A 27,085-nucleotide genomic window follows, 5' to 3' on the forward strand; every position below is an offset into this window, starting at 1 on the left:
ATGTTCTGTCAGCGTCATTTTACATGTAGATGTGTTTTTTTGTTGCGTTCGTGGGAGAAGGAGAGCACAACATCTTACTCCACCATCTTGATCTGCCCTCCAAAGGGCTTTTAAAGGGCAGTGTGAGGAAGGGGGCTTCAGGGTGCATGAGCAGCTTGTGCACAATTCTCAGATTGGTTGTCTGATGCCAACCTTGATAGGGAAAGTTTCCAGTGTCACCAATTTTCTGGTTTCATCTGGTCTGGGGTCTTAATGCTTGAAGTCAACACTTTTCATCTGGGAGTTTATTTCCTATAACATAGCTTAGGAATGTGTGTCAGATCTTTCACCTGTATCTTTAAGGAAACTGGGCATTTGGTGGGTGACTCTGCTATGGGGCTGGTTTATGGTCTAAATTGTTACCACTTTTCTGGCTCAACAGCTATTCCTTGTTTCTACATCTTCACATTTCCCAATCATTAACTTTTGAGACAGTATTTTGAGACTCAGAGGAGGTCTAGGAGACTAAAGCAAAAGCCTTTTACTTCAAAGTACAGGGACACAGGGATTGGTATGTAGTTTCATAACTATAATATTTTGCATCTGCGTTTTCCTTTATAGTTGTCAAAAATATCAGTATTATATACTTAATTATTCAATAACAATCGTTAATCCTGTAGGGAAGGAAAAAAAAACTTTTCGTCTACCTTCTTAGATTCTGTGGCTAGTGCCTGCAAATTAAACTGATAAATGACATATTAATGGGGGAAAAAAGCCATACATATTTTACTTGATATAATATTTAATTTTTTACATAAAGTCATTAATAGAAAAGAAATGAAAAAGAAGCATTTAGATGCCGGGGCATATATACCCTTTTAACAGAGTGATAAATTGTAGAAAAGTGACAAGACAAGGGAAAGGAGTTTGGGTTTCTAGGGGTGGTACATTGTGGTAAGGTAGATATAAGCTGGACACTAATGGAAATTAAGGTTTATTTAATAAGATTTGCGCACACCCATCTCAGTGATAACTTTTTTCCTCCATTGATAAGAATTGTTCCCCTGCTCTGAGAGACAAGAAGAGGAACACCTTCACAGACAGAAAGTTAGGTCCTACTTCTAGGCAAATAGGGAGAGGGCAAAGAACACTTTGTTTTCTGCCTGTTGATTACCTTCTGGTTAAAATAATCCTTATGCTCTTGTGGCGTATTTTGGTATAGCATATTCCGATCCTCTTCAATCCAAAATTCAGAAAATAAAATCATTAGTGATAATTCTGTGATCAAAACAGCCATTAGCATCTATTGTCTCCTTTTAAATAAGTAAGACTATTAAAATTCTCTTTAGCAGGTATCTTATGGAAATATGTTGGGATTTTGCAACTGTATGTTGTTTTTGGTTATAGGTGAGAGTATCTTAGTTTGTAAGAACTCTGAGAAATCAAAAGGCATAGCCCTGCTTCAGGGATCTCTAAAACCTGTTAGCAGCTGTCTGCAAAGACAAGAAGGAGAAGAAGTAACTTCGAGCATGATAAGAGCTATTTTGGAGGTAAAAGAGAGTTCACTAAATTACATTTGCTTTTTTGTTCTTATAATACAATCATAGAGCTATTTCATATGTGAAAAATCTTAGCTTTGTGTTTCTTTATAAGTTTATAGCCTTCTAAGGTCTGAATCTCATCTATTTTATGTAGTTATTTCCTGGAGTTTAATACAGCTAGTGCCATATCAAGCCCCTTCAAAACAGTGAATTAAAACATAAATACCAGATAGTTCTTTTTGTTTTTTAGATTTTTAAAAAATTATTTCTGAATTTTAAGAGAAGATGACAAAAATGGACCCTAGTTCCTCCATCTAGTTAATACCTGTTGACATTAAAGCATAAACCTTTTGCTCAGAGACCTCAAGATGATCCCTTTTAATGATCACGTATTCATTAAAAAATGTTTCTGGAGTCCCATTGTGGTGCAGTGGAAATGAATCCAACTAGTAACCATGAGGTTGTGGGTTCGATCCCTGGCCTCAGTGGGTTAAGAATCCGGCATTGCTATGGCTGTGGTGTAGGCTGGTGGCTACAGCTCCAGTTTTACCCCTAACATGGGAACTTCTATATGCTATGAGTATAGCCCTAAAAAAAAAAAAAAAAAAAAGAAAAAAAAAGTTTCTATTCATATACCAGCATGCCTTGTTAATTGTTTCGGTGCTGGTGGTGGAGGTACTGGTACTGTACTCATTCCTCTTTAGCTCTGTTGGAAAAAACAAAGTGATTGATAGCACTTTGTAGAAGGTATGTACACACATAGTGCTGAAACTCTTTTGGAGGGCAACATGGTCTTACCTACTAAAATTAAAAAAAAAAAAGCACATGGCCATTTATCTAGCAGACTCACATCTAGAAGTCTTACTTAGGCATGTATTTATGAAATTTCATCAAATTAAATACACAGGACTGTTTATTATGGCTGTATTGGTAATAAGAAAAAACTGGAAGCAGCCAAAATACCATTGAAACTTAATGAATCTTGGTAAAATTATGCTTTGCTGGCATTAAAAAGAATGAAATAGCTCTGTGTAGAATAATTTGGTATGTTCCACATATATATTAAATGAATGAAGGAAAGGGGCAGATTAGTGTATGTAATAGAAGAGTTGTTAGGAAAATGATGTCTACATGATGCCACTTTGTTTTTTTCTATACCTATTCCCAACCTTGTTCCAGATGGGAACTATTTAATACTAGCAGTCTTATATGCCCACATATTTCAGAAAGAAGGATCAGAAGACTTGATTTGGTTCATGACTATGAGCCATCAATACCTCCTTTGTACTATATATGATATAGACATATGTATATGTAAAATTTAATTATGTTATTCTTGCATTTCAGATAGATAATGATTCACTTATTTATGAGAAAAATGTGTCTACTTTTAGGGAAAACTTTTCATTTTGTCAGTAGATGTTATCTACATTTATAATGAATGATAATGGAAGAGTTAATAAAAAGTCTCTACATTAAGATGCTGGTAATATTTTTTATGGCCGTGTCCTTGGCATATGGAAGTTTCCAGGCCAGGAATTGCACCTGAGCTGCAGCTATAGCAAGGCCAGATCTTTAACCGACTGTGCTGGGCCAAGGATGGAACCATGCCTCTGCAGTGACCTGAGCTGCGGCAGTTGGATTCTTAACCCGCTGTGCACAGCAGAAGCTCCAAGATGCTGATGATATTTTAAGACAGCAAAATAATTTCCTTTAGATATCTTGTCTCTTTTCCTTGACTAAGGTAGTATGTGTGTCTTATTAAAACAACTAAAGAAAATTTCAAACCTCTTGCCTCAGATAATAGTTGGTGGAGTGGCAGGTACATCACAAGATATACAAACTTATGCTTCTTGCACATTTTTGGCTGCAAGTATGAAAGAAGGGAAGAAGGAAGTCAAGAATAATGAAGATTCTGTTCATCTTGGAGCAATTGAGGCCTGTGTAATGTGGCTACTAGAAAATGAATTCATCCAGATTTCTGAAGCTAGTGATGGAACAGAAGGTAAATAACGACTTTTTAGTTGCAATTTACTCACTTTTTCATCTTTAGTGATTTAGAGCGTCTAAGACTGCTTAGTAAAAGGAAATTGACTTTTAAAGCAGTTTAAAAGGAAACTGACTTTTCAATTAGTATATCAACATATTTTTTAGTAAATCAGTGCTGTTCAACAACATCAGACAATTAGCATAGAATTTGCTCATAAATATCCATGCATTGGATTCTGTTGGTAAAATTTATCAGAGCCTAAAAGGTTAATTATAGAATACTTAAAGACAGCATTTTGTTTTATTTTATTTTTAACATTTGGTTTTTTACTCCTCTACACCCAAACCAGGAAATGTGTATCGTCCAACCCACCTTGGTTCAGCAACTCTTTCTTCCTCACTTTCTCCAGCTGATACTTTGGATATTTTTGCTGATCTCCAAAGAGCAATGAAGGGCTTTGTTTTAGAGAATGATCTGCATATTGTTTATTTGGTAAGTTATGCTTTCTTCATTATGTTTATGAGAATGGGGAGAAAATACCTATAAATAATCTTAAACATCAAAGATACCCTAAGGGAATATCTTGTCTCTTTTCCTTGACTAAGGTAGTACTGGTGGGAATAGAGAAGAAAAATTAAGAGAATTGTTTCAAAAATAGGCTAAATGTTCTCATGACAATTTTTTTCTTCATTTTTTAAAGGGTTTTTTTTTTTTTTGTGTTGGGGGGGTGGTCTTTTTAGGGCCTCACCCACAGCATATGGAGGTTCCCAGGCTAGGGGTTGAATCAGAGCTGTAGTTGCTGGCCTACACCACAGCCACAGCAATGAGGGATCCGAGCCAAGTCTGTGACCTACACCACAGCTCACGGCAACACCAGATCCTTAACCCACTGAGTGAGGCCAAGGATCAAACTCCATCCTCATGGATGCTAGTCAGATTCATTTCTGCAGAGCCACGACAGGAACTACTAAAATTTTTTTTCTTTCTTTTTTTTTTTTTTTTTTTTTTTGCTTTTTAGGGCCATACCTGCAGTATATGGAGGTTCCCAGGCTAGGGGTCATATTGGAGTTACAGCTGCCAGCCTATACCACAGCCACAGCAACTTGGGATTTGAGCCACATCTGTGACCTACACCACAGCTCACAGTAATGACAAATCCTTAACCCACTGAACGAGGCCAGGAATCGAACCTGTAACCTTATGTTTTCTAAGATTGGATTTGTTTCCACTGTGCAACGACGGACACTCCCTATTTTTAATTTTTAATTTTTTTGTCCTTTTAGGGCCTCACCCACGTCATATGGAGGTTCCTAGGCTAGGTGTCGAATTGGAGCTGCTGCTATTGTGGAGCTGCTGCCACTGGCCTACGCCACAGCTACAGCAACAGCAGATCCGAGTCATGTCTGGGACCTACAGCACAGCTCATGGCAACACTGGATCCTTAACCCACTGGGCAAGGCCAGGGATCAAACCTGCATCCTCATGAATACTAGTCAGATTCGTTTCCACTGAGCCACAATGGGAACTCCCTGTTTTAATTATTATTTTATGTTTTTTATATCTTCAAAGAAGCTGAGAAAGGGAGTTCTGTGGTGCAGCAGGTTAAAGATCTCATGCTGTCACTATAGCATCTTGGGTTGCTTCTGTGGCACAGGTTTAATCCCTGGCTGTGGAAGTGGACAAAAGGAAAAAAAGAAGCTGAAAGAAGAAAGGAGATCAAATGTATTTATAGAATATAAATATTAAGATATTAATAGGATTAAATATAAATTTATTTTAAAGTGATTATATAAAGTAATATTTGTCAATTATATTATTTAAGATTTGTGTTTTCTTTGTTTCTCTAGATTTAGTTAATATCTCTTGCCATTTCCTATCTCAGTATAGCTTTGTTCCCACTCTCCTACTTACTTCGTTTTGGCTGTTATTGTCAAACGTATTTTTATACATTTTATACATATTGTTTTATATACTTTCTTTTTATGTCGGTCAAGAAAAGAAAAGGGAAATAAGCAATAACACTGTCTTTACAAGTACCCACCCAATTACTTTGTTGACACTGTTTGGGTCACTCTCTTTCAATCAGAAGAGCTTTTCTTTAGTATTTCAATTTTTTTAAATTACTCAATGAATTTATTACATTTATAGTTGTACAATGACCATCACAATCCAATTTTATAGGATTTCCATCCAACAACCCCAGTGTATTCCATCACCCCAAACTGTCTCCTTTGGAAACCATAAGTTTCTCAAAGTCTGTGAGTCAGTATCTGTTCTGCAAAGAAGTTCATTGTGTCCTTTTTTTCAGATGCCACATGTCAGTGAAAGCATTTGATGTTGGTGTCTCACTGTTTGACTGACTTCACTTAGCATGATAATTTCTAGGTCCATCCATGTTACTAAAAATGCTGGTATTTCATTCCTTTTAATGGCTGAGTAATATTCCATTGTGTATCTGTACCACATCTTCTTGATCCACTCCTCTATCGATGGACATTGAGGTTGTTTCCATGTCTTGGCTATTGCTAATAGTGCTGCAATGAACATTGGAGGACATGTGACTTTGCGAGTCATGGTTTCCTCTGGATAGATGCCTAGGAGTGGGGTTGCTGGATCAAATGGTATTTCTATTTTTAGTTTTCTGAGTCATGTCCATACTGTTTTCCACAGTCGTTGCACCAATTTACAATCCCACCAACAGTGTAATAGGGTTCCTTTTTCTCCACACCTTTTCCAGCACTTATTGTTTGTAGACTTTTTAATGGTGACCATTCTGGCTGGTGTAAGGTGACCATTCTGGCTGGTGTAAATCATCGTGGTTTTGATTTGCATTTCTCTAATAATGAGTGATGTTGAACATCTTTTCATGTGTTTTTTGGCCATCTGTATGTCTTCTTTGGAGAACTGTCTGTTTAGATCTTCTGCCCATTTTTTGATGGGGTTGTTTGTTTTTTTGGTATTGAGCAGTAGGAGGTGTTTACAAATTTTGGAGATTAATCCCTTGTCAGTCGATTCCTTTGCAAAGATTTTCTCCCATTCTGTGGGTTGTCTTTTCTTTCTTTCTTTCTCTTTTTTTTGGTCTTTTTGCTATTTCTTGGGCTGCTCCTGCGGCATATGGCGGTTCCCAGGCTAGGGGTCTAATCGGAGCTGTAGCCGATGGCCTATGCCAGAGCCATAGCAATGCAGGATCTGAGCCGCATCTGCGACCTACACCACAGCTCACGGCAACACCAGATCCTTAACCCACTGAGTGAGGCCAAGGATCAAACCTCCATCCTCATGGTTCCTAGTCGGATTCGTTAACCACTGCGCCACAACGGGAACTCCTGTCTTTTCATTTTGTTTAGGGTTTCCTTTGCTGTGCAGAAACTTTTAAGTTTAATTAGGTCCCACTTGTTTATTTTTGGTTTTTACTGTCATTACTCTAAGAGGTGGATCTGAGAAGATGTTGCTGTTGTTTATGTTGGAGAGTGTTTGGCCTATGTTTTCCTCTAAGAGTTTTAAAGTGTCTGGTCTTATATCTAGGCGTTTCATCCATTTTGAGTTTATTTTTGTGTATGGTGTTAGGGAGTGTTCTAATTTCATTCTTTTCCATGTGGCTGTCCAGTTTTCCCAGCACCACTTACTGAACAGGCTGTCTTTTCTCCATTGTGTATTCTTGGCTCCTTTGTCATAGATAAGTTGGCTGTAGGTGCATGGGTTTAATTCTGGGCTTTCTATCCTATTCCACTGATCTATATTTCTGTCTTTGTGCCAGTACCATACAGTTTTGATGGCTGTTGCTCTGTAGTAGAGTCTGAAGTCAGGGAGCCTGATTCCTCCAGCTCCATTTTTCTTTTTCAGGATATCTTTGGCTATTCTGGGTCTTTTGTGCTTCCAAACAAACTTTTTTTCCCTTGTCTTTTCTAGGGATGCTCCTGCGGCACATGGAGGTTTCCAGGCTAGGGATCTAATCGGAACTATAGCTGTAGGCCTCCACCAGAGCCATAGCAACTCAGGATCTGAGCTGTATCTGTGACCTACGCCACAGCTCATGGCAATGCCGGATCCTTAACCCACTGAGCAAGGTCAGGGATCCAACCCGCAACCTCATCGTTCCTAGTCAGATTGTTAACCACTGAGCCACAACGGAAAATCCTCCAAACAAACTTTAACATTTTGTTTGAGTTCTGTGAAAAACGTCCTTGGTGATTTGATAGGGATTGCAGTGAATCTGTAGATTGCCTTGGGTAGTATAGTCATTTTGATAATATTGACTCTTCCAATCAAGAGCATGGTATATCTTTCCTTCTATTTGTATCATCTTTGATTTCTTTCATCAGTGTCTTACAGTTTTCAGAGTACAGGTTTTTTGTCTCTTTAGGTAGGTTTACTCCTAGGTATTTTATTCTTTTGGATGCGATGGTAAATGGGATTGCTTTCCTTATTTCTCTTTCTGCTCTTTCATTGTTAGTGCATAGAAATGCCTTCGATTTCTGTGTATTAATTTTGTATCCTGCGACTTTGCCAAATTCATGGATGAGCTCTAACAGTTTTCTGGTAGAGTCTTTAGGATTCTCTAGGTATAGTACTATGTCATTTGCAATAGTGATAGTTTTACTTCTTCCTTTCCAATTTGGATTCCTATTTTCTCTTTTACTTCTCTGATTACTGTGGCTAGGACTTCCAAAACAATGTTGAATAGTAGTGGTGAGAGTGGACATCCTTGTCTTATTTCTGATCTCAGTGGGAATTTGTTCAGCTTTTCACCATTGAGAATGATGTTAGCTGTGGGTTTATCATATATGGCTGTTGTTATGTTGAGGTAAATTCCCTCTATGCCCACTTTCTGAAGGGTTTTTATCAGAAATGGGTGTTGGGGAGTTGCTGTCGTGGCGCAGTGGTTAACGAATCCGACTGGGAACCATGAGGTTGCAGGTTCGGTCCCTGCCCCTGCTCAGTGGGTTCACGATCCGGCGTTGCCGTGAGCTGTGGTGTAGGTTGCAGACACGGCTCGGATCCTGCGTTGCTGTGGCTCTGGCATAGGCTGGTGGCTACAGCTCTGATTCGACCCCTAGCCTGGGAACCTCCATATGCCGCGGGAGCGGCCCAAGAAATAGCAACAACAACAACAAAAGACAAAAGACAAAAAAGACAAAGAAATGGGTGTTGGATTTTGTCAAAGGTTTTTTCCACATATATTGAGGGGACCATATGATTTTTATTCTTCAGTTTGTTAATGTGGTGTATCACACTGATTGATTTTGGATATTGAAGAACCCTTGCCTCCCTGGGATAAATCCCACTTGATCATGATGTACAATCCTTTGAATGTATTGTTGGATGCGGTTTGCTAGTATTTTGTTGAGGATTTTTGCATTGATGTTCATCAGTGAAAATGGCCTGTAGTTTTCTTTTTTTGTGGTATCTTTGTCTCGTTTTGGTATCACGGTGATGGTGGCCTCATAGAATGAGTTTGGGTAAATCCCTTCCTTTGCAATTTTTGGGAATAGTTTCAGAAGGATAGGTATTAGCGATTCTCTAAATATTTGATAACATTTGCCCATGAAGCCATCTGGTCCTGTACTTTTGTTTGTAATCACAGTTTCAATTTCAGTATGTGTGATTGGTCTGCTTTAGATGTAAAGTTAGCTTGTTTATTTGAGCTTTTTCTTGTTTCCTGAGGTGGGCTTGTATTGCCTCTTGATAAGCTTTTGCTGCATCCCATAGGTTTTGGAGTGTCATTGTCTTTGTTTGTCATTTGCTTCTAGGTATTTTTTAATTTCCTCTTTGATTTCTTCTGTGATCCATTGGTTGTTTAGTAGCATGTTGTTTAGTCTCCATGTGTTTGTGTGTCTTGCAGTTTTTTTCTTGTCGTTGATTTCCAGTTGTATAGCGTTGTGGTTAGAGAAGATGCTTGATATGATTTTGGTTTTCTTAAAGTTACCAAGGTTTGATTTGTAGCCCAGGATGTGGTCAGTCTTAGAGAATGTTCCATGTGCACTTGAGAAGAATGGGTATTCTGTTGCTTTTGGATGGAATGTCGTATAAATATGAAATCCATCTGGTCTAATGCTTCATTCAGGGCCTGTGTTTTTTTATTGATTTTCTGTCTGGTCGATCTGTCCATTGCTGTAAGTGGGGTGTTAAAGTCTCCCACTTCTTTAGTATTTCTTGTGAGACAGATTTGCTAGAAATGAAGTTTCTTTTTTTGTTTAACTGGGAATGCCTTCATCATTGCCTTTATTTTATAAAGTTAGTTTTCCTTTATGAAATTCTAGGTTGACTTTTTTCTTTCAATGGTTTGATTATGTCATTCTGCTCCTCCTTTGCTTTTGGTGAGAAGTCAGCTCTTAATCTCTTTGACTTTCGCCTTTGTATGATGAGTTGTATTTCTTTTGCTTCTTTTAAAATTTTCTCGGAGGTCCCATCATGGCTTAGTAGTTAACGCATCTGACTAGGGACCATGAGGTTGCAGATTTGATCCCTGGCCTTGCTCAGTGGGTTAAGGATCTGGCATTGCCATGAGCTGTGGTGTAGGTCCCGTGTTGCTGTGGGTCTGGTGTAGGCCGGTGACTACAGCTCCGATTAGACCCCTAGCCTGGGAACCTCCATATGCTGAGGGAGCAGCCCAAGAAATGGCAAAAAGACCAAAAAAAAAATTTTTTTTTCTCTTCCTTGTTATTTTACATTTTGAGTATGATGCATCAGGGTTGGATCTTTTTTTGAGCTTTCCCACTTGGAATTCACTTAATCCCTTGTGTATGTAGACTAAAATTTTCCATCAAATTTGGGAAGGTTTTAGCCATAATTTCTTCAAATGTTCTTCCTGTTCCTTTTTATCTTCTTCTGGTACTTTCATTATGCATGTGTTGGTGCACTTTAATACTCCTCACATTTCTTTAAGGCTCTGTTCTTTTTTTTTTTTTTTTTTTTTTTTTTTGGCCACACTGTGGCACATGGAAGTTCCTAGGCCAGGTATCGAATCTGAGCTGCAGCTTTGACCAGCAACGCTTTATCCTTCACCCATTGTGCCATGGTGGGAACTCAGCTCTGTTCATTTTTAATCCTTTTTTCCTACATCTGCATAATCTCAATCAATCTATTGACATGCTTGCTGATTCTTTATTTTGCCAGCTTGCATCTACTGTTGTACTCTGTAGTGCATAGTTCATATCATTTATTGTACTTCTTAACTGTAGAATTTCTATCTGGCTCTTTTTTCATTTTTCATTTTTTATTTATTTTTGCTTTTTTGGGGCTGCACCCGCTGCATATGGAGGTTCCCAGGCTAGGGGTTGAATCAGAGCTGTAGCTGCCAGCCTACACTTTAGCCATAGCAATGTGGGATGTGAGCCACTTCTGTGACCTACACCCCAGCTCAAGGCAATGCCAGATCCTTAACCCACTGAGGGAGGATGGGATCAAACCAGCGTCCTCATGGATTCTAGTAAGATTCGTTTTCCGCTGAGCCACTACAGGAACTCCCATCTGCCTCTTTTTTTAAAAAGTCATTTCTCTTTACTCATAATTCTCTACTTGATGAGACATTGTCATCATATTTTCCTTTACATCATTAAGCATGGTTTTCTTTTGCTCTTTGACTGTATTTATAATGTCTGCTTTGAAGTCTTTGCCTGATATTTCCAACATTTGGAACCTCTCAAAAGTGTTTCTTTTGTCTGCTTTTGTCCCCTCTGTTTGGGACACATGTTCTTGGTTCTTTTCGTGTCCCATTGTTTTTGGGGTTTGAGTTGAATCCTGCACACTTTAGATAATATGTTGTAGCAACTGTGAGTATTCATTCCTCCTCCCTGTCCCTCTCTTTATTTTCTCTGAAATCATGCAAGGTACTAAAGATTATATTTAACATCAGAATATTGAGATTAAAAGTGCCTATTATTAAAGTTCTTGGATTCTGTAAAATCCAGCTTGTATTAGTGGTCTCCTTCAATTTCCGTATAAATGAGGCATTATCCCATTTAGAACTTTTTCCAAATACTGAGGTCTTTGTTTTTAATATGAAGTTTACTTTTACAGTTTTGTTCTTTTTGTAATGCAGTAGTTGTAGGTAATGGTAATGATTCTTCTTCCCTTTAGGTTACACCTGTGTTTGAGGATTGGACTACCATCGACTGGTATCGATTTTTCTGTTTATGGGAGAAGTTGCCAGCTTCTATGAAACGGGTGGCAGAGCTAGTAGGAGTTGAAGAAGGGTTCTTGGCTCGCTGTGTGAGAGGAAAAGTTGTAGCCAGAACTGAGAGACAGCACCGACAAATTGCCATCCATAAAAGGTAAATATCAAGGACCCTTGACTGCCCAGTATTTAATATAGTATTGGATGTACAGTATATATATACTTTATTGTTTTCACTTTCATTGCCATTAAAATAGAAGTTTTGGCTCAATATAGTAAAAATTTTTCACCTTGTGTTTACTGAGTTTATTGATATTTTAGTTTCTTCTTTGTAGCTTATAAGAAGCCACTATATATCAAGACTTTTAAATTGTAACATTTAATTACTTCCTTCCTTTAAAGAAGGTATGAATCAGAACTGCCAACATAGTGTGGTTCCATTTGAGGGTATGGTTTGTATCATCCATTGAAGTGATTCATTGCCAGTAAGGAAGAGCCAGTTAAAAGATTCAGGTGGGAAATTGCACAGGCTTTAACTTCTTTCAGATATGATGAAATTATTTTTCTTAAAGCATTAATCTTTAGCATATTATTTGCATGATAGTCAAGTATAAATTTTTTAACAATTATATACTTGGATTATTTGTGGCACAATTGCCTTTCACATCAAAACTTTCATAATCAAATTTTGATTGAAATCTGATTAGATGATATAATCATATCAAGTATTCTTTTAAATTTCTGTGCCATCATACTTTTTTTTTTTTTGTCTTTTTGTCTTTTTGTCTTTTTAGGGCCATACCCATGGCATATGGAGGTTTCCAGGCTAGGGGTCTTATCAGAGCTACAGCTGCTGGCCTACACCAGAGCTCACAGCAACTCTGGATCCTTAACCCACTGAGTGAGTCCAGGGGTTGAATCCGCAGCCTCATGGATCCTAGTCAGATTCATTTCTGCTACACCATGATGGGAACTCCTCACATGTTTTGAACCAAGTCTTATTTCTTAAAATTAGTTAGCTGTATTGAAATAAATATAGAAGAAATCTTTTTGTTATAAAGATGTTGACTTTTTGCTATGGTACTAATGTATGTCAGAAGTTACTTTATGAACATTGAGCTCTTTGTCCGCTAATTCTATATCCTATTAGCAGTCTTCTCACCTTCTCAGAGGTATAAACCATCTCTTGTCTTTTTTGGTTTTTCTTGTTTCTCAACATGCATTGTACTTTCATAGTAGGCATAAGTGATCTCTTACCATATTTTTGGTAATTTACTTCCCAGGTTTTTTACCAGTCTTGTGCTATTAGATTTAATCAGTGAAGTTCCCTTAAAGGAAATTAATCAGAAATATGGATGCAGTCGTGGACAGATTCAATCTTTACAACAGTCAGCTGCTGTTTATGCAGGTCAGTTAAACATGTGTTTCCATATTTATTTCAGACTGTGGTTTGAGGTCAAGGTAGGATTACTTTTTTTCAAATTCAGTTTTATTGTAGGCTTCTCTTAAAGTGAGGGGATCATGCCAAGCCCTATAATTTTGTATAGGTAACCATCCCTCTCCTTTCTGCACACCCTTTTTAATTTGCATGTTATAAGAAGAAACAGACACAATTCTCAATGGTCTTCCCTTTCTCATCAAGTTACTGATGAATACTTATTGTTGAGGTAGATTATAAGTGGAGAGCAATTTCTGAACTTCTATCTCACTGTTCTAAATATTATCTTTTCTCTAAGGAAATACTGACCTCCCCCTTAATGAAATTAAACCCTTATTCTCTAAGCTAGGTATACAAAGGAAGTTCTAGATCAGATTTTACCAAAAAATCCTTAAGGCCTCAGGAGGGAAATCCTGGACTGCTTGAGAGTGTATTTATTTAGGACATTTAATTGTGAAGGTCTGTGATAAATGAGAGAGTACTGAGGCAAAGATGCCAGGAGAGGGTAGTAAAAAGGGAGACATTTACCCTTCAATTCATTGTCATCAAACGTCTTAGATTACCTCTAAGCTTAGGTTTTTCATAGGGAAGTGATTTTTCTTAATGATGTGACATTTGGCTGCTCTGGTCTCTTTATTTCAAGAGGGTAGAATTGGGTCAGGCAAACTTTTTTTTTTTTTTTTTTTTTTTTTTTTGGTCTTTTTGCTATTTCTTTGGGCTGCTCCTGTGGCATATGGAGGTTCCCAGGCTAGGGGTCTAATCGGAGCTGTAGCCACCGGCCTACGCCAGAGCCACAGCAACGCTGGATCCGAGCCGTGTCTGCAACCTACACCACAGCTCACGGCAACGCAGGATCGTTAACCCACTGAGCGAGGGCAGGGGCCGAACCTGCAACCTCCTGGTTCCTAGTCGGATTTGTTAACCACTGCGCCACGACGGGAACGCCAAATTTTTTTTTTTTTTTAAAGAAAATACCAATGGGACCTTCACTCTTTGGAAATAGTCCTGTTCGCCCTTGAAAATTTAAATTAGCTCTCTTTTTTTGCTCTAGATGGAAAAAGTCTTTACCTGTTTTAAAAGTTATTTCTTCCTTATGGAGTTCCCACTGTGGCACAATGGGATCAGTGGCATCACTAGAGTGCCAGGAAGCGGGTTCAATCCTGGGCTGGCACAGTGAGTGAAGGATCCAACATTACCCCAGATGGCACATAGATCGTAACTGCTGCTGGGATTTGATCCCTGGCCTGGGAACTCTGTAGGTTGTGGGTCTGCCAAAAGAGAAAAGGAAAAAAAGTTCTTTCTTCCTAAAAAATGAAAGTAAAGAAGAGCAAGAGAAGAATGAACTAGTGAGGGCTTTTGTTTTGTGTTTATGTACTCTGCCTCAGTTTTTTTTCGAATGTCAAGTTCATGATTAAGAGTGAGGAAGTTCCCATTTTGGCGCAGCAGAAACAAATCTGACTAGTGTCTATGAGGATTCAAGTTCGGTCCTGGGCCTCTATCAGTGGGTGGGGGACCCAGCGTTGCTGTGAACTGTGGTGTAGGTCACAGACATGGATTGGATCCCGAATCTCTATGGCTGTGGTATGGGCCGGCAGCTGTAGCTCCGATTCGACCCCTAGCCTGGGAATTTCCATATGCTGCAGGTGTAGGCCTAAAAAGCAAAGAAAAAGAATCAGTGAGATGACATTTAATGTGTTTAGCACATTTATTGCCCAATTAGTTAGGCCCTTAATGTGCGTCTACTCTCCTATTAATTTACAACTTGGACTTACTAAACTTTATAATTCTATAGGAAAAAAATAATAGTGAAATGAAATGGAAAATTTTGGTCTAGAAGTTTTAATTCAATAAATATTCTTTGGATATTCTAGGGATGATTACAGTGTTTTCCAACCGCCTAGGCTGGCACAACATGGAACTACTCCTTTCCCAATTTCAAAAGCGTCTTACATTTGGCATCCAGAGGGAGCTGTGTGACCTGGTCCGGGTATCCTTACTTAATGCACAGAGAGCCAGATTCCTCTATGCTTCTGGGTTTCTTACTGTGGCAGATCTTGCCAGAGCAGATGTTGCTGAGGTTGAAACTGTTCTGAAAAATGCTGTGCCTTTTAAAAGGTAAGAAGTTCCCCTTTTCTACATAGGGTTACTGAATGAAAAATCAGGTCGATTTGTAAGTGATAGATAATGTATTAAAATATTCATGCCATACTCTGTGTAAGTGGAGGAAAATAGGGCTGCTTTTCCCCCTTGAGGATTACTTTTTTGTTTGTTTGTTTATTGTCTTTTTTAGGGCCACACCTGCAGCATATGGAAGTGTCCAGGCTAGGGGTTGAATCAGAGCTGCAGCAGCCAGACTGCACTACAGCAACAGCAACACCAGATCCGAGCAGTGTCTGTGACCTACACTGCAGCTCATAGCAATGTTGGATCCTTAACCCACTGAGTGGGACCAGGGCTCAAACCCGTGTCCTTATGGATACTAGTTGGGTTCGTTATTGCTGAACCACAACGGGAACTCCCACTTTTGTATATTTAAAATATATTTTATGACTTTAAAGACATTACTAAAAATATCATAAAGACATTATTAAAAGTCTTCCTAGAAAGACCGAGTAAGGCTAAATTACCAATGCTTTCTGCTTTGATTGATCTTCCTTTTTACTATAAATATATCCAGGGCTCATCTTTTTTTTTTTTTTTTTTTTTTTTTTTTTTTTTAATGGTCACACCAGCAGCACATGGAAGTACCTGGGCCAGAGATTGGATCCAAGCTGCAACTGTGGCAACACTGGATCCTTTAACCCACAGCTCTGCAGTGACCTGAGCCACTGCAGTTGGATTCTTAACCTACTGTGCCACAGTGGGAACTCCTTTTGCTTTTTTTGTTTCTTTTTGTTGTTTGTTTTGTTTTGTTTTTGGCTGTACCCATGTCATGTGGAAGTTCTTGGGCCATGGATCAAACTGGCACCGAAGCAGCTACCCAAGCCACTGCAGTGATAATGCCGAATCCTTTACCCACTGTGCCACAAGAGAATTCCAAGCAAGAACACTTTATTTTTTTATATAATGATTTTTATTTTTTTCCATTATAGCTGGTTTACAGTGTTCTGTCAATTTTCTACTATACAGCATGGTGACCCAGTAGCACACACATGTATGCATTCTTTTTCTCACATTATGAGGCTCCATCCTAAGTGACTAGACATAGTTCCCAGTGCTACACAGCAGGATCTCATTGCTAATCCATTCCAAAGGCAATAATCTGCATCTATTAACTCCAAGCTCCCAATCCATACCACTCCCCTCCCCCCGCTTGGCAACCACAAGTCTATTCTCCAAGTCCATGATTTTCTTTTCTGTGGAAAGGTTCATTTGTGCCATATATTAGATTCTAGATATAAGTGATATGTGGTATTTGTCTTTCTCTTTCTGACTTACTTCACTCAGGATGGGAGTCTCTATTTCCATCCATGTTGCTGCAAATGGCATTATTTCACTCTTTTTTATGGCTGAGCAGTATTCCATTGTGTGTGTGTGTGTGTGTGTGTGTGTGTGTGTATGTATATATATATATGACATCTTCTTAATCCAATCATCAGTCGGTGGACATTTGGGTTGTTTCCATGTCTTGGCTATTGTGAATAGTGCAGCAATGAACATGCGGGTACACGTGTCTTTTTAAGGAAAGTTTTATCTGGATATATGCTGAAGAGTGGGATTGCTGGGTAATATGGTAGTTCTACGCATAGCTTTCTAAGGTACCTCCATACTGTTCTCCAGAGTGGTTGTACCAGTTCACAGTGCAGGAGGGTTCCCTTTTCTCCACACCCCCTCCGGCATTTGTTATTTGTGGAATTATTAATGATGGCCATTCTGACTGGTGTGAGGTGGTATCTCATGGTAGTTTTGATTTGCATTTCTCTAATAATCAGGAATGTTGAGCATTTTTTCATGTGCTTGTTGGCCATCTGTATATTCTCCTTGGAGAAATGCCTATTCAGGTCTTTTGCCCATTTTTCCGTTGGGTTGTCGGCTTTTTTGCTGTTGAGTCGTGTAAGTTGTTTCTGTATTTTAGAGATGAAGCCCTTGTCCATTGCTTCATTTGAAACGATTTTCTCCCATTCTGTAAGTTGTCTTTTTGTTTTCTTTTTGGTTTCCTTTGCTGTGCAAAAGCTTGTCAGTTTGATTAGGTCCCATTGGTTTATTTTTGCTTTTATTTCTGTTGCTTTGGGAACCTGACTTGCGAAAACATTTTTAAGGTTGATGTCAGAGAATGTTTTGCCTGTGTTTTCACCTAGGAGCTTGATGGTGTCTTGTCTTCTATTTAAGTGTTTAAGCCACTTTGAGTTTATTTTCATGCATGGTGTGAGGGTGTGTTCTAGTTTCGTTGAATTGCATGCAGCTGTCCAGGTTTCCCAGGAATACTTGCTGAAAAGACTCTCTTTCCATTTTATGTTCTTGCCTCCTTTGTCAAAGATTAATTGAATGTAGGTGTCTGGGTTTATTTCTGGGTTTTCTGTTCTGTTCCTTTGGTCTATATGTCTGTTGTGGTACCAGTACCACACTGTCTACATGACTGTGGCTTTGTAATATTGCCAGAAGTCCGGGAGAGTTATGCCTTCTGCTTGGTTTTTGTTCATCAGAACAAGCAAGAACACTTTAAAATGTACTCTTTTTTTTTTTTAATTTTTTTTAGTTTTTTAGGACCATGCCTATGGCATATGGCAATTCCCAGGCTAGGAGTCGAATGGGAACTGCAGCTGCTGACCTACGCCACAGCCACAGCAACTCAGGATCTGAGCTGCGTCTTCAACCTTAAAATAGCTTGACAGCAACAGTGGATCCTTTACCCACCGAGTGTGGCCAGGGATTAAACCCACATTCTCATGGATACTAATCAGGTTCGTTAGTGCTGAGCCACAGCGGGAATTCCAATACGTATTCTTCTTGAATGTTCTTTGGAACACTAGTTCCTCAAAAACAGTTTGTGAGAAGAGAGGGCTCCTTGACACATGTGTCTGTGTTTGTGCACATTTGTGTGTGTATGACCAGTTCATTGAATAGGCTGGACTCAGCATATAATCAAGGGAAAGCTGATTTTTTTCCTCAGCCACTGTTTTTTGAACTCACTGTTACATGGAATTTCAGCCAGCTCCTGTGGCTGTTTAGGCACTTTTAAGTACTAACAGTTGTATTTTCAGTTTTAAAAAAATTGTTCTAAATTAGAGCATTTCCAGTTCAGTGCTTCTTTCCTCCAAGTTTATGCCTAACACAGGCTTTGAAACTTGTAACATGGGAGAGGGGCATGGTCAAAGGAAAGGCCTCACTGCCCATTGACGCCTCACATCCTGAACTCTACTCCATGTATTCTGGCTGCAACCCAGGTATGGTTCCTGCTAGCGGGAGCTGGTGCAGCATCCACTACAACTACTATAGGAGTTATAACTATCCTCCAGTATAACCATGGGAGTATAGTAGCTACCTCAGCCTAGATTCTGAAGGGTGAAATCGGCTGGAGTCTTATGCATGTGCAACCCAAGCAGAGAACTACTGTAGTGTGGGGCCACTTCACAGTCCCCACTAGGACAGTGCCTAGTGGATCTATGGGTGCAGGGCCATCCTCTGTGACCCCAGATTGGAAGATCACTGGTATGTGATTTTGTTACTTTTGGGTGTGCCTCTGGCTGAAGCCTACGCAGAGTATGCTTTAAAACCTACTTATAAAAGTGATGATCTTTGGAGCATGTGATTTTCACAGAATCTTTGTGTATATTCATACTTGCTTAGAAATATGTAATAAAAGTCAGAAGCTAAAAAAATTCTGATGTAGGAATATATCTCTGTGGTAACAACACACCACATATCAAACTTAAATATTCCAGGGATTTATCTGAAGACAACACACTTATAAAAACATCTAATTGGAAAAAAGTTGTAAACACATTTTGGAATCTGTTGTCTGTGATGCTAAGGCCATTATTGCCATGACTATGCCTCCTCTGAAAGCCCAGAATCTTCATTGATCAAAATTAATGACATTAGTAATAGATCAAATCAACATTATCTGCCTTCTCATAGGACACACTGAGAAAGACACAATGTTACTCCTGAAATAGTCTTATCAAAAATGTCTAACGTGGGAGTTCACATTTGTGGCTTAGTGGTAATGAATCCATGAGGACACAGGTTCGATCCCTGGCCTTGTTCAGTGGGTTAAGGATCTGGTGTTGTTGTAAGCTGCAGTGTAGGTCACAGACGTGGCTCAGATCTGTCATTGCTGTGGCTGTGTCATAGGCTAGTAGCTGCAACTCAATTCAAGCCCTAGCCTGGGAACTTCTATATGCTGCAGGTCGACTCTAAAAAGACCAAAAAAAAAAAAAAAAAAAGTCTAATGAATTTAACTGTAGGAAAATATCAGAAAAACCTACATTGAGAGACATTCTACAAAATAATTGGCCACTACTTTTCAAAAATTTCAAGGTGAAAATAAATACTGAGGAACTGATTCTAATTAAAGCAGGCTAAAGAGGTATGATAACTAAATGTACCACTTTATTCTAGATTGGATTAGAAAAAGGACATAAGTGGAACAATTGGTAAAATTTGAATAAGGTATGTAGGTGAAATAGTGTTGTACTAGTGTTAATTTTCTGAATAGCAACTGAAGTACTGGAGACCAGCCACCTTTTCATTTTTCTGTGCATAAGAGCCAGAAAACCCATCCAGCATTCAGAATGTCTCAAATAGTTTGCCATTACCAGCAATGTGCAATGAATTACATTGTGCATATGTGCTTTCATATTGTTGGCGATGTTTCTTCAGAATAAATTCCTGGAGATGAGACTTTAAAAGGTAAGTGCATATGTTGCTTTGTTAGATTACAAATTGCTTTTCAGAAGGGTCCAGCCAAGTTGCATTTTTTCACACCCTGTTACCCCTTTCTCAGCCTCACCAACAGAACCCATTGTTAGTGGTTGTTAAAAAACAACATTCAACAGAGTATGTTTGAAGTTCCAACTGGCTTTATTAAACCATTCATGAACACAGCATCCAACCTAGGATATAGTGAGAGTTGTACATAAAAAATGGTAGGTTTTTATAGGAAGAAGGATAAGGCAACTGGAGCTATTAACAAAAGAAAGGATTATTTTTATACCCGGGCAGGATTTTTTGGGGAAAAGGGAAAGCAATAGGGTTTTATTATGCAGATTTCCTCTTGGAGAGCTGGGGAGAGCAGGGAAGGAGGATAAACACATTACCTCTCAATGCTGACTGGAAAATTATAGACTGGTTGATTAAGAGTACCTTTCTGGTGAAGGTCAAAACTGCAGTTAGGTTAGGTATCAAATCTAGGTTAGGTATCATGGGCTTTAGCCATTTGGGGCTTGTAGCTTTTCTCTTTAATAATTCCTTCTTTTTCATCATACTCTCAGCCTGAGAGATGTAGTCACATCTAGAATGATAAGTTTTCTAAAGAGAAAGCACATTCATCTTCTTTCCCCATACCTTTTCTTAGCCAAAAACACATCCTGCTTCCTTGCGTATGGAGATGTTTCATTTGTTGTTTCTTGCAGCTTTAATTACATATATTTGAATTTTTAACTTTTGAAAACCTTTATTTCTGGTGAAAATTTAGGAACCAAGCAATTGTGGACTGTCTCTTAAACTAGCATTTTGCATCATGGCAAAATTATAAATACTCTTTATAACTTCTAGAACATGTGCTTTCTCACAGAAAATTTCTCAGCATGGCACCAAACATGTTTGCTAGTAAGCCCCTATTTTTTTTCCAGATTTTATCTTTAGTTTCTCAACAATAGGAAGCCAAAAGTGGATAAGCCTATGTTCAGTAATTAATCTTTTCATGTGTTTTATCTTATTTGGAATGATCTAAATTTTCAGTAAATTTCCATCACTTAGTCTTGGCAAAATTTTAGGGTTTCAGGCTACTGAAAAGATTTGGAAAACTTACTTAAAAAGTTTATCTAGAAAAAAATTTCATTCTACTTTTATTTATTTAAGTTGCTCTTTTTTTTGGCATTTTAGGGCCGCACTCTTGGCACATGGAGGTTCCCAGGCTAGGGGTCAATTCAGAGCTGTAGCTGCTGGCCACAGCTACAGCCATAGCAATGCTGGATCCTTAACCCATTGAGCAAGGGCAGGGGTCAAACCTGCATCCTCATGGATACTAGTCAGCTTTGTTTCCACTGAGCCACGACGGAAAGTCCCATTTGTTGTATATGTATATTACATATTTTTCTCAAAAATCATCATTTCTCTTTTGATTTTATTGCACTGTTTTTGCCATGCAGAATTTTTATTTTCTCTTTAGAGAAATTCTTCTAGTATTTGTATGTTTGCTTTTAGATCTTGATGCATTTAAGAATTTAATTTTGTGTATCGTATTAAGTCTAGATCCAATTTTGTTTCTCAGTGGTTCTCATTTATAAAAAAGTTTGGGAGTTCCCATTGTGGCACAGCGGAAATGAATCCAACTAGTAACCATGAGGATGCAGGTTTGATCTCTGGCCTTGCTCAGTGGGTCCAGGATCCAGAGTTGCTGTGGCTGTGGTGTAGGCCAGCAGCCATAGCTCTGATTTGATCCCTAGCCTGGGAACTTCCATATGTATATGCCACAGATGTGGCCCTAAAAAGCAAAAAAAAAAAAGTTTATCTTCATTTCTGTGATTTGAGATGCCACCATCATATATTAAGTGTCCACATATATTTAGGTCTATTTCTGGACTTTCTGTTTATCATTTTTTCTTTTAATTAATAAGCCAGTACCATGCTTTTAGTTACAAAGGCTTTATAGTGTGTTTTAATGTCTGATAGGGTACCTTTCAGTATTTCCCTGGCTATTCTCAAATATTTGAAAGAATATGAAACTTAAAGTGCTTTTTGACATTTTATTAGAATTGGATTAAATAATAAAAACAAACTCTTATAATGTTGAATGAACCTATCCAAGAATAGGTAATATTTTTGCATTTGATCTAGTCTTGGTGATTTTTCAGGAGTTTTAAAATATTTTCTTCTGGAGTTCCCATTGTGGCTCAGTGGTTAACGACTCTGACTAGGAACCATGAGGTTGTGGGTTCGATCTTTGGCCTTGCTCAGTTGGTTAAGGATCTGGCGTTGCCGTGAGCTGTGGTATAGGTTGCAGACATGGCTCGGATCCCGCATTGCTGTGGCTCTGGTGTAGGCCATCGGCTACAGCTCGATTAGACCCCTAGCCTGGGAACCTCCATGTTGCTGCGGGTGCGGCCCTAGAAATGGCAAAAAAAAAAAAAAGTATATATATATACTTTTTTTTTCCCTCATAGGTTTTCAGGAGTTTTAAAGTTTTAAAGTTTTCTTCATACAAGTTTTGTGTATTTCTAGTTAATTTATTCCTATTTAATCATATTGTTATTTTAATTAGTGGCACTCTTCTATATCTTCTACATGGTTATTATTTGTATATGTAAAGGCTATTGGGTTTTACATGCTTTTTTATCCTGCTGTTTTCTGGATTCTTTTCTTGTTTAAATTACTTTTATCGTTGATTCTCAAGGGCTTTCCAGGTATCTTGCCATATCATTTGCAAATAGAGATATTTTACCTTTTTCCTAACAATTCTTGGGTTTCTGATTGATTTTTGTTTAATTGAATTAGCTAATAGCTTTCTAATAGCTAGTGGTAATAGATAGTAGTAGTAGAGATAGTGAACATTTTTGCTTTGTTTGTAATCCTGGTGGAAATGCTTCTGCTACCCTAGTAAGATATGGCCTTGGGGGGTGGGGTGGGGTGTGTGTGTGTGTGTGTGTGTGTAATCATTTAAAGAAAATGTTCATTAATTGTAATTTCTTGAATATTTTTTATTAGGAATGGGAATTAAATTTTATTAAATGGTTTTTCAGTATTAATGGAGAAAGTCATAGTTTTTTTGGTCCCCTTATTTGCTTGGTATAGTATATTAATAGATTTCTTGCTATTGAACGAGTTTTATGTTCTGGAAAAATTTCACTTGGTAGTGGTATATTATTTTTCTTACATGATGTTGGATTCTATCTGCTAATATTTAATACAGTATACTTTTGCTTCATTCATAAATGACATTAGTCTCTAGTTTTTATGTGTTTGTGTGTGTGTTTTGTACTATATTTGCTCAAGTTTTGATGTCAGTGTTTGGTATCATACTTGCTTCATGGAAAACAGGAAGTTTTCTTTTATTTTCAGTATTTTGATACTTGTTAAATGTTTGATTTGATTATTCTATGATGCAGTCTTGGATGGTGCCTTTTTATAGGGTTAGTTCTTTGATCACCTTCTCTGCTTTTTTGTTTTGTTTTGTTTTTTTGTTTTTTGTTTTTCCAGAAATCTCTCTAAGCTTTCTATGTGTAATGGATTCAATTTTGGTAACCTTTCCTTCCCAAGGAAATTAGCTATTTCATCTGGATTTTCAAATATATTTTCATAGAGATCTGTAAATTAGTCTGTTAGGAATTTTAAATATTTCTTCTATTTCAATGGCTCTTCCTCTTTTTTGATTTGTTATCTCATAAATTTCTACTTTTGATTTTTCTCTTGATCAAATTAACTAGTGGTCTGTTTTGTAAATTTAAAAAACCAAGGATTAGTTCCCATCCCGGCTCATCAGAAACAAATCTGACTAGCATTCATGAGGATGCAAGTTGGATCCCTGGCCTCACTCAATGGGTTAAGGATCCAGCATTGCTCTGAGCTGTGGTATAGGTCACAGACACAGCTCAGATCTGGCGTTGCTGTGCCTGTGGTGTAGGCCAGCAGATACAGCTCTGATTCAACCCCTATTCTGGGAACTTCCGTAGGCCATGGGTGCAGCCCTAAAAAAAAAGACCAAAAACAAAACAAAACAAAAAACAAAAAAATCCCCAAGGATTTTGTTTTACTAGTTAGGTCTGATGAAAAAAAGATAATCTATTTCATTAATTCCTTTTTTTTTTTCCCTGAATTTTCTTAATTCCTACTGCTTTCCTTTGTTTTATTTTGTCATACTTTTTCAGGAAATAAGTTTATTGACATTTATATTTTTACTTTAATGACTAAAATTCTTTGCATTTATTTTTTATTTTATTTTTTGCTTTAAAATATTTTTTATTTATTTTTATTTTTATTTTTTTGGGGGCCTCACCCACGGCATATGGAAATTTCCTGGCTAGGGGTCGAATCAGAGCTACAGCTACCAGCTGCCAGCCAACACAACAGTTACAGCAACAGCAGATCCGAGCTGCATCTGTGACCTACACCACAGTTCAGGGCAACACCAGATCCTTAACCTGTTGAGCGAGGCCAGGGATTGAACCTGCATCCTAATGGATACTAGTAGGATTCATTTCCGCTGTTCCTGTTTATTTTAATACTATGAATTTTGTACTGTGAGTTTTCCTATGGGCTCTTATTTTAAATGTAAGCATAGATTCTGATATGTAGGGCTTTCATTATGTGTTTTTTTAAGGAATTGTAGAATTTGCATGTTTTCCCTTTTTGGCTGGGTGGAAGTTACTTTATTATTATTAATAATTTCTAGTTTTATTGCCTTATTATCTAAATGTGTTTATAACATTTCTATTTTATGGAATTCCCCAACAATTTCTTTATTTCCTAATATATGACCAATATAAACTAGATAGATATATTCTCTATTACAAGAGTAAAATGTTTGAGATATTTTCACAAAAATCTACCTTATTGATTATGTTAATTAGGTCTTATTCATTCTTATTTATTCTCCCTTGCCAGTTCTTCATCTGTCTTTTAGTAAGAATGGTTTATTAAAATCTACTAATTTTTAATACACTTCTCTCTAACTCATATCTTATATAGTGCTTGCTTCATACAAATGGTTGTTTGTTATTTGGAGTATAAATATTTATAGTAAATGATATGTTATCTTTATTGTGATTTTGATTTTGAGCATTACATCGTACCCATCTTGGAGTATCCCTCAATGTTTTCTTCTTGTTTCCTTTTGCCTGGGAATTCCTTTGCCCATCTCCTTATTTTTAAGTTTTTAAAATCACTTTGTGTTAGATATGCTTTTTGTGTACCACATTGAGATGTAGTTGCATTTTATTTTCTGAAACAAATTGAAGATCTTTTTTAATAGGTGATTTAATGGCACTCAAAATTGTCAATATGCATCATGTTGTGGTTTCAATTCCCTCAAATTATTTTAAAATTGTGTATTATGTGATATTTGCTATGTTTCTTTCTCTTCCTAAGGATACTGTTTGGTATTTTATTTTTAAATTTATAGAGGTATATTTTTTGTCAATGGATATATTTGTACTTTTTAAAAAAATAAATAAATATTTTTTTTGGCTATGGTATGTAGTATCTTGATGTGAGATCTCAGTTCCTAGACCAGGAATTGAACCTAGGCCACAGCAGTGAAAGCTCTGAATTCAATCATTGGCAGTGAGTTTACTTTAGCTTTCTTTTTCCCTCACCCTTTTTCTTCCATTTTTAAAGTGCTTTATTTCTACTTTATCTTGGTATATAACTTTTGTACATTGATTTTTCTACTTTTGTCTCCACCCTTGTTGGAGTTAAGGATGGAAGGCTAATATAATCTACATTTTAGTTATTCAAATTCTTACATCTTTCTTAATGAAGTATTCCTTCCTCTTGATTGGATGAAACTTATCCTCTGGTAGATTCCTTGAGACAGGCTTATATAATATAGAATTCTCCAAGTTCTTGTATATACGTATATATTTTTTTTTGGTCTTTTTTTTTTTTTTTTTTTTTGGCCATTTCTTGGGCTGCTCCCATGGCATATGGAGGGTCCTAGTCTAGGAGCTGAATCGGAGCTGTAGCCGCCCACCCTACGCCAGAGCCACAGCAACGTGGGATCCGAGCTGTGTCTGCAACCTCCACCATAGCTAACGGCAATGCCAGATCCTTAACCCACTGAGCAAGGCCAGGGATCGAACCCGAAACCTCATGGTTCCTAGTTGGATTCGTTAACCAATGAGCCACAACGGGAACTCCCTCCAAGTTCTTATATATTTAAAACAGTTTTTCCATAACCTTAGTATATGAAGCACATCTTGCCTAGATATAAATACTTTTTCTATATTTTCTTTTATTGAATTGTTTGAAAATGTTTCTTTGCTTTGTACACTGTTTTTGAGAATTCTGATGGGAGTGTGACTCTTTTGCCCTTCTAAATATGTAGGCCTTGAAATTAATTTTCCCTTTCTTTGAAGTTTGATGGTTTTATTAGGCATTTTAGTTAGCTATTGCTGTGGAACAAGTTACTTAAAAACTTAGTGTCTTAAACGCAACTGGTGAATATATATAACTCAGTTTGTGCAAGTCGTGAGTTTGGGAGTACTTTTTCTGGCGGTTCTGCTTTGAGCTCTTTCATGAAGTTGTAGTTAAGTTGCTAGTCAGGACTGTGGTCATCTGAAGGGTTGACTTAGATCGACTTTTAAGATGACTCACACACAGGCTGGCAAGCTGGTGCTCAGTTCTCCACATGAACTTCTCCATAGAACTGCTTGTTATCCTTATGTCATGATGGCCAACTTCCCCCAGAGCATGTGACCCAGGAGAGAGCGAAATGGAAGCTGCAATGTCTTTTATGACTTATCCTTAGTTTTTTAGCTGTTTTGGCTGGGAGGCTGACTTGGTCCCTATTACTCTTTCTTAGTTGGAAACAAGTTTCTTGGCTCCTATTTCTTCTATGATTTTTTGCCTCATCTTGTTTATCTTTTCTTCATGCTACTTCAGTTACATATACGCTTGACCCTTTAGGGTGTAGAATCTATTCATTTACTACAAAGAACACTGATATTTTATCAATCAGCTTGGCTGAGTTCAAACCTTTCTTAAAACAGGGCAATAGCTAAAATCTCTGTTCAGTTGTTGAGACTGTTACCTGGCTGCTTGGAGATTCCTATACTTGCATAGTTTTGAGGTCAGCCAGATATTTGGGTAGAATTTATACGAAAAATTTGGGGTTCTCCTTCTCCTTCAATTCTGAACTTTCT

General features: G+C 37.7%; 1 protein-coding gene across 7 annotated transcripts in view; it reads left to right on the forward strand.

Moving 5' to 3' along the window:
• The window catches only part of POLQ (DNA polymerase theta), a 145,866-nt gene that overhangs the window by 51,452 nt on the left and 67,329 nt on the right, over window positions 1-27,085 (forward strand). For all 7 annotated transcript variants that reach the window (XR_002337886.1, XR_002337885.1, XM_021070283.1 and 4 more), the window contains 6 exons: window positions 1,387-1,529; window positions 3,321-3,525; window positions 3,860-4,002; window positions 11,590-11,783; window positions 12,910-13,034; window positions 14,936-15,179. Coding sequence is in view for 5 of the 7 variants with exons in the window: in XM_021070283.1 (XP_020925942.1) it covers window positions 1,387-1,529; window positions 3,321-3,525; window positions 3,860-4,002; window positions 11,590-11,783; window positions 12,910-13,034; window positions 14,936-15,179 (1,054 nt within the window). In the remaining 2 variants the exon portion in view is untranslated. The remainder of the gene's footprint in view (window positions 1-1,386; window positions 1,530-3,320; window positions 3,526-3,859; window positions 4,003-11,589; window positions 11,784-12,909; window positions 13,035-14,935; window positions 15,180-27,085) is intronic.

The sequence above is a fragment of the Sus scrofa genome, chromosome 13 (assembly GCF_000003025.6).
Source record: "Sus scrofa isolate TJ Tabasco breed Duroc chromosome 13, Sscrofa11.1, whole genome shotgun sequence".
NCBI classification, from domain to species: domain Eukaryota; kingdom Metazoa; phylum Chordata; class Mammalia; order Artiodactyla; family Suidae; genus Sus; species Sus scrofa.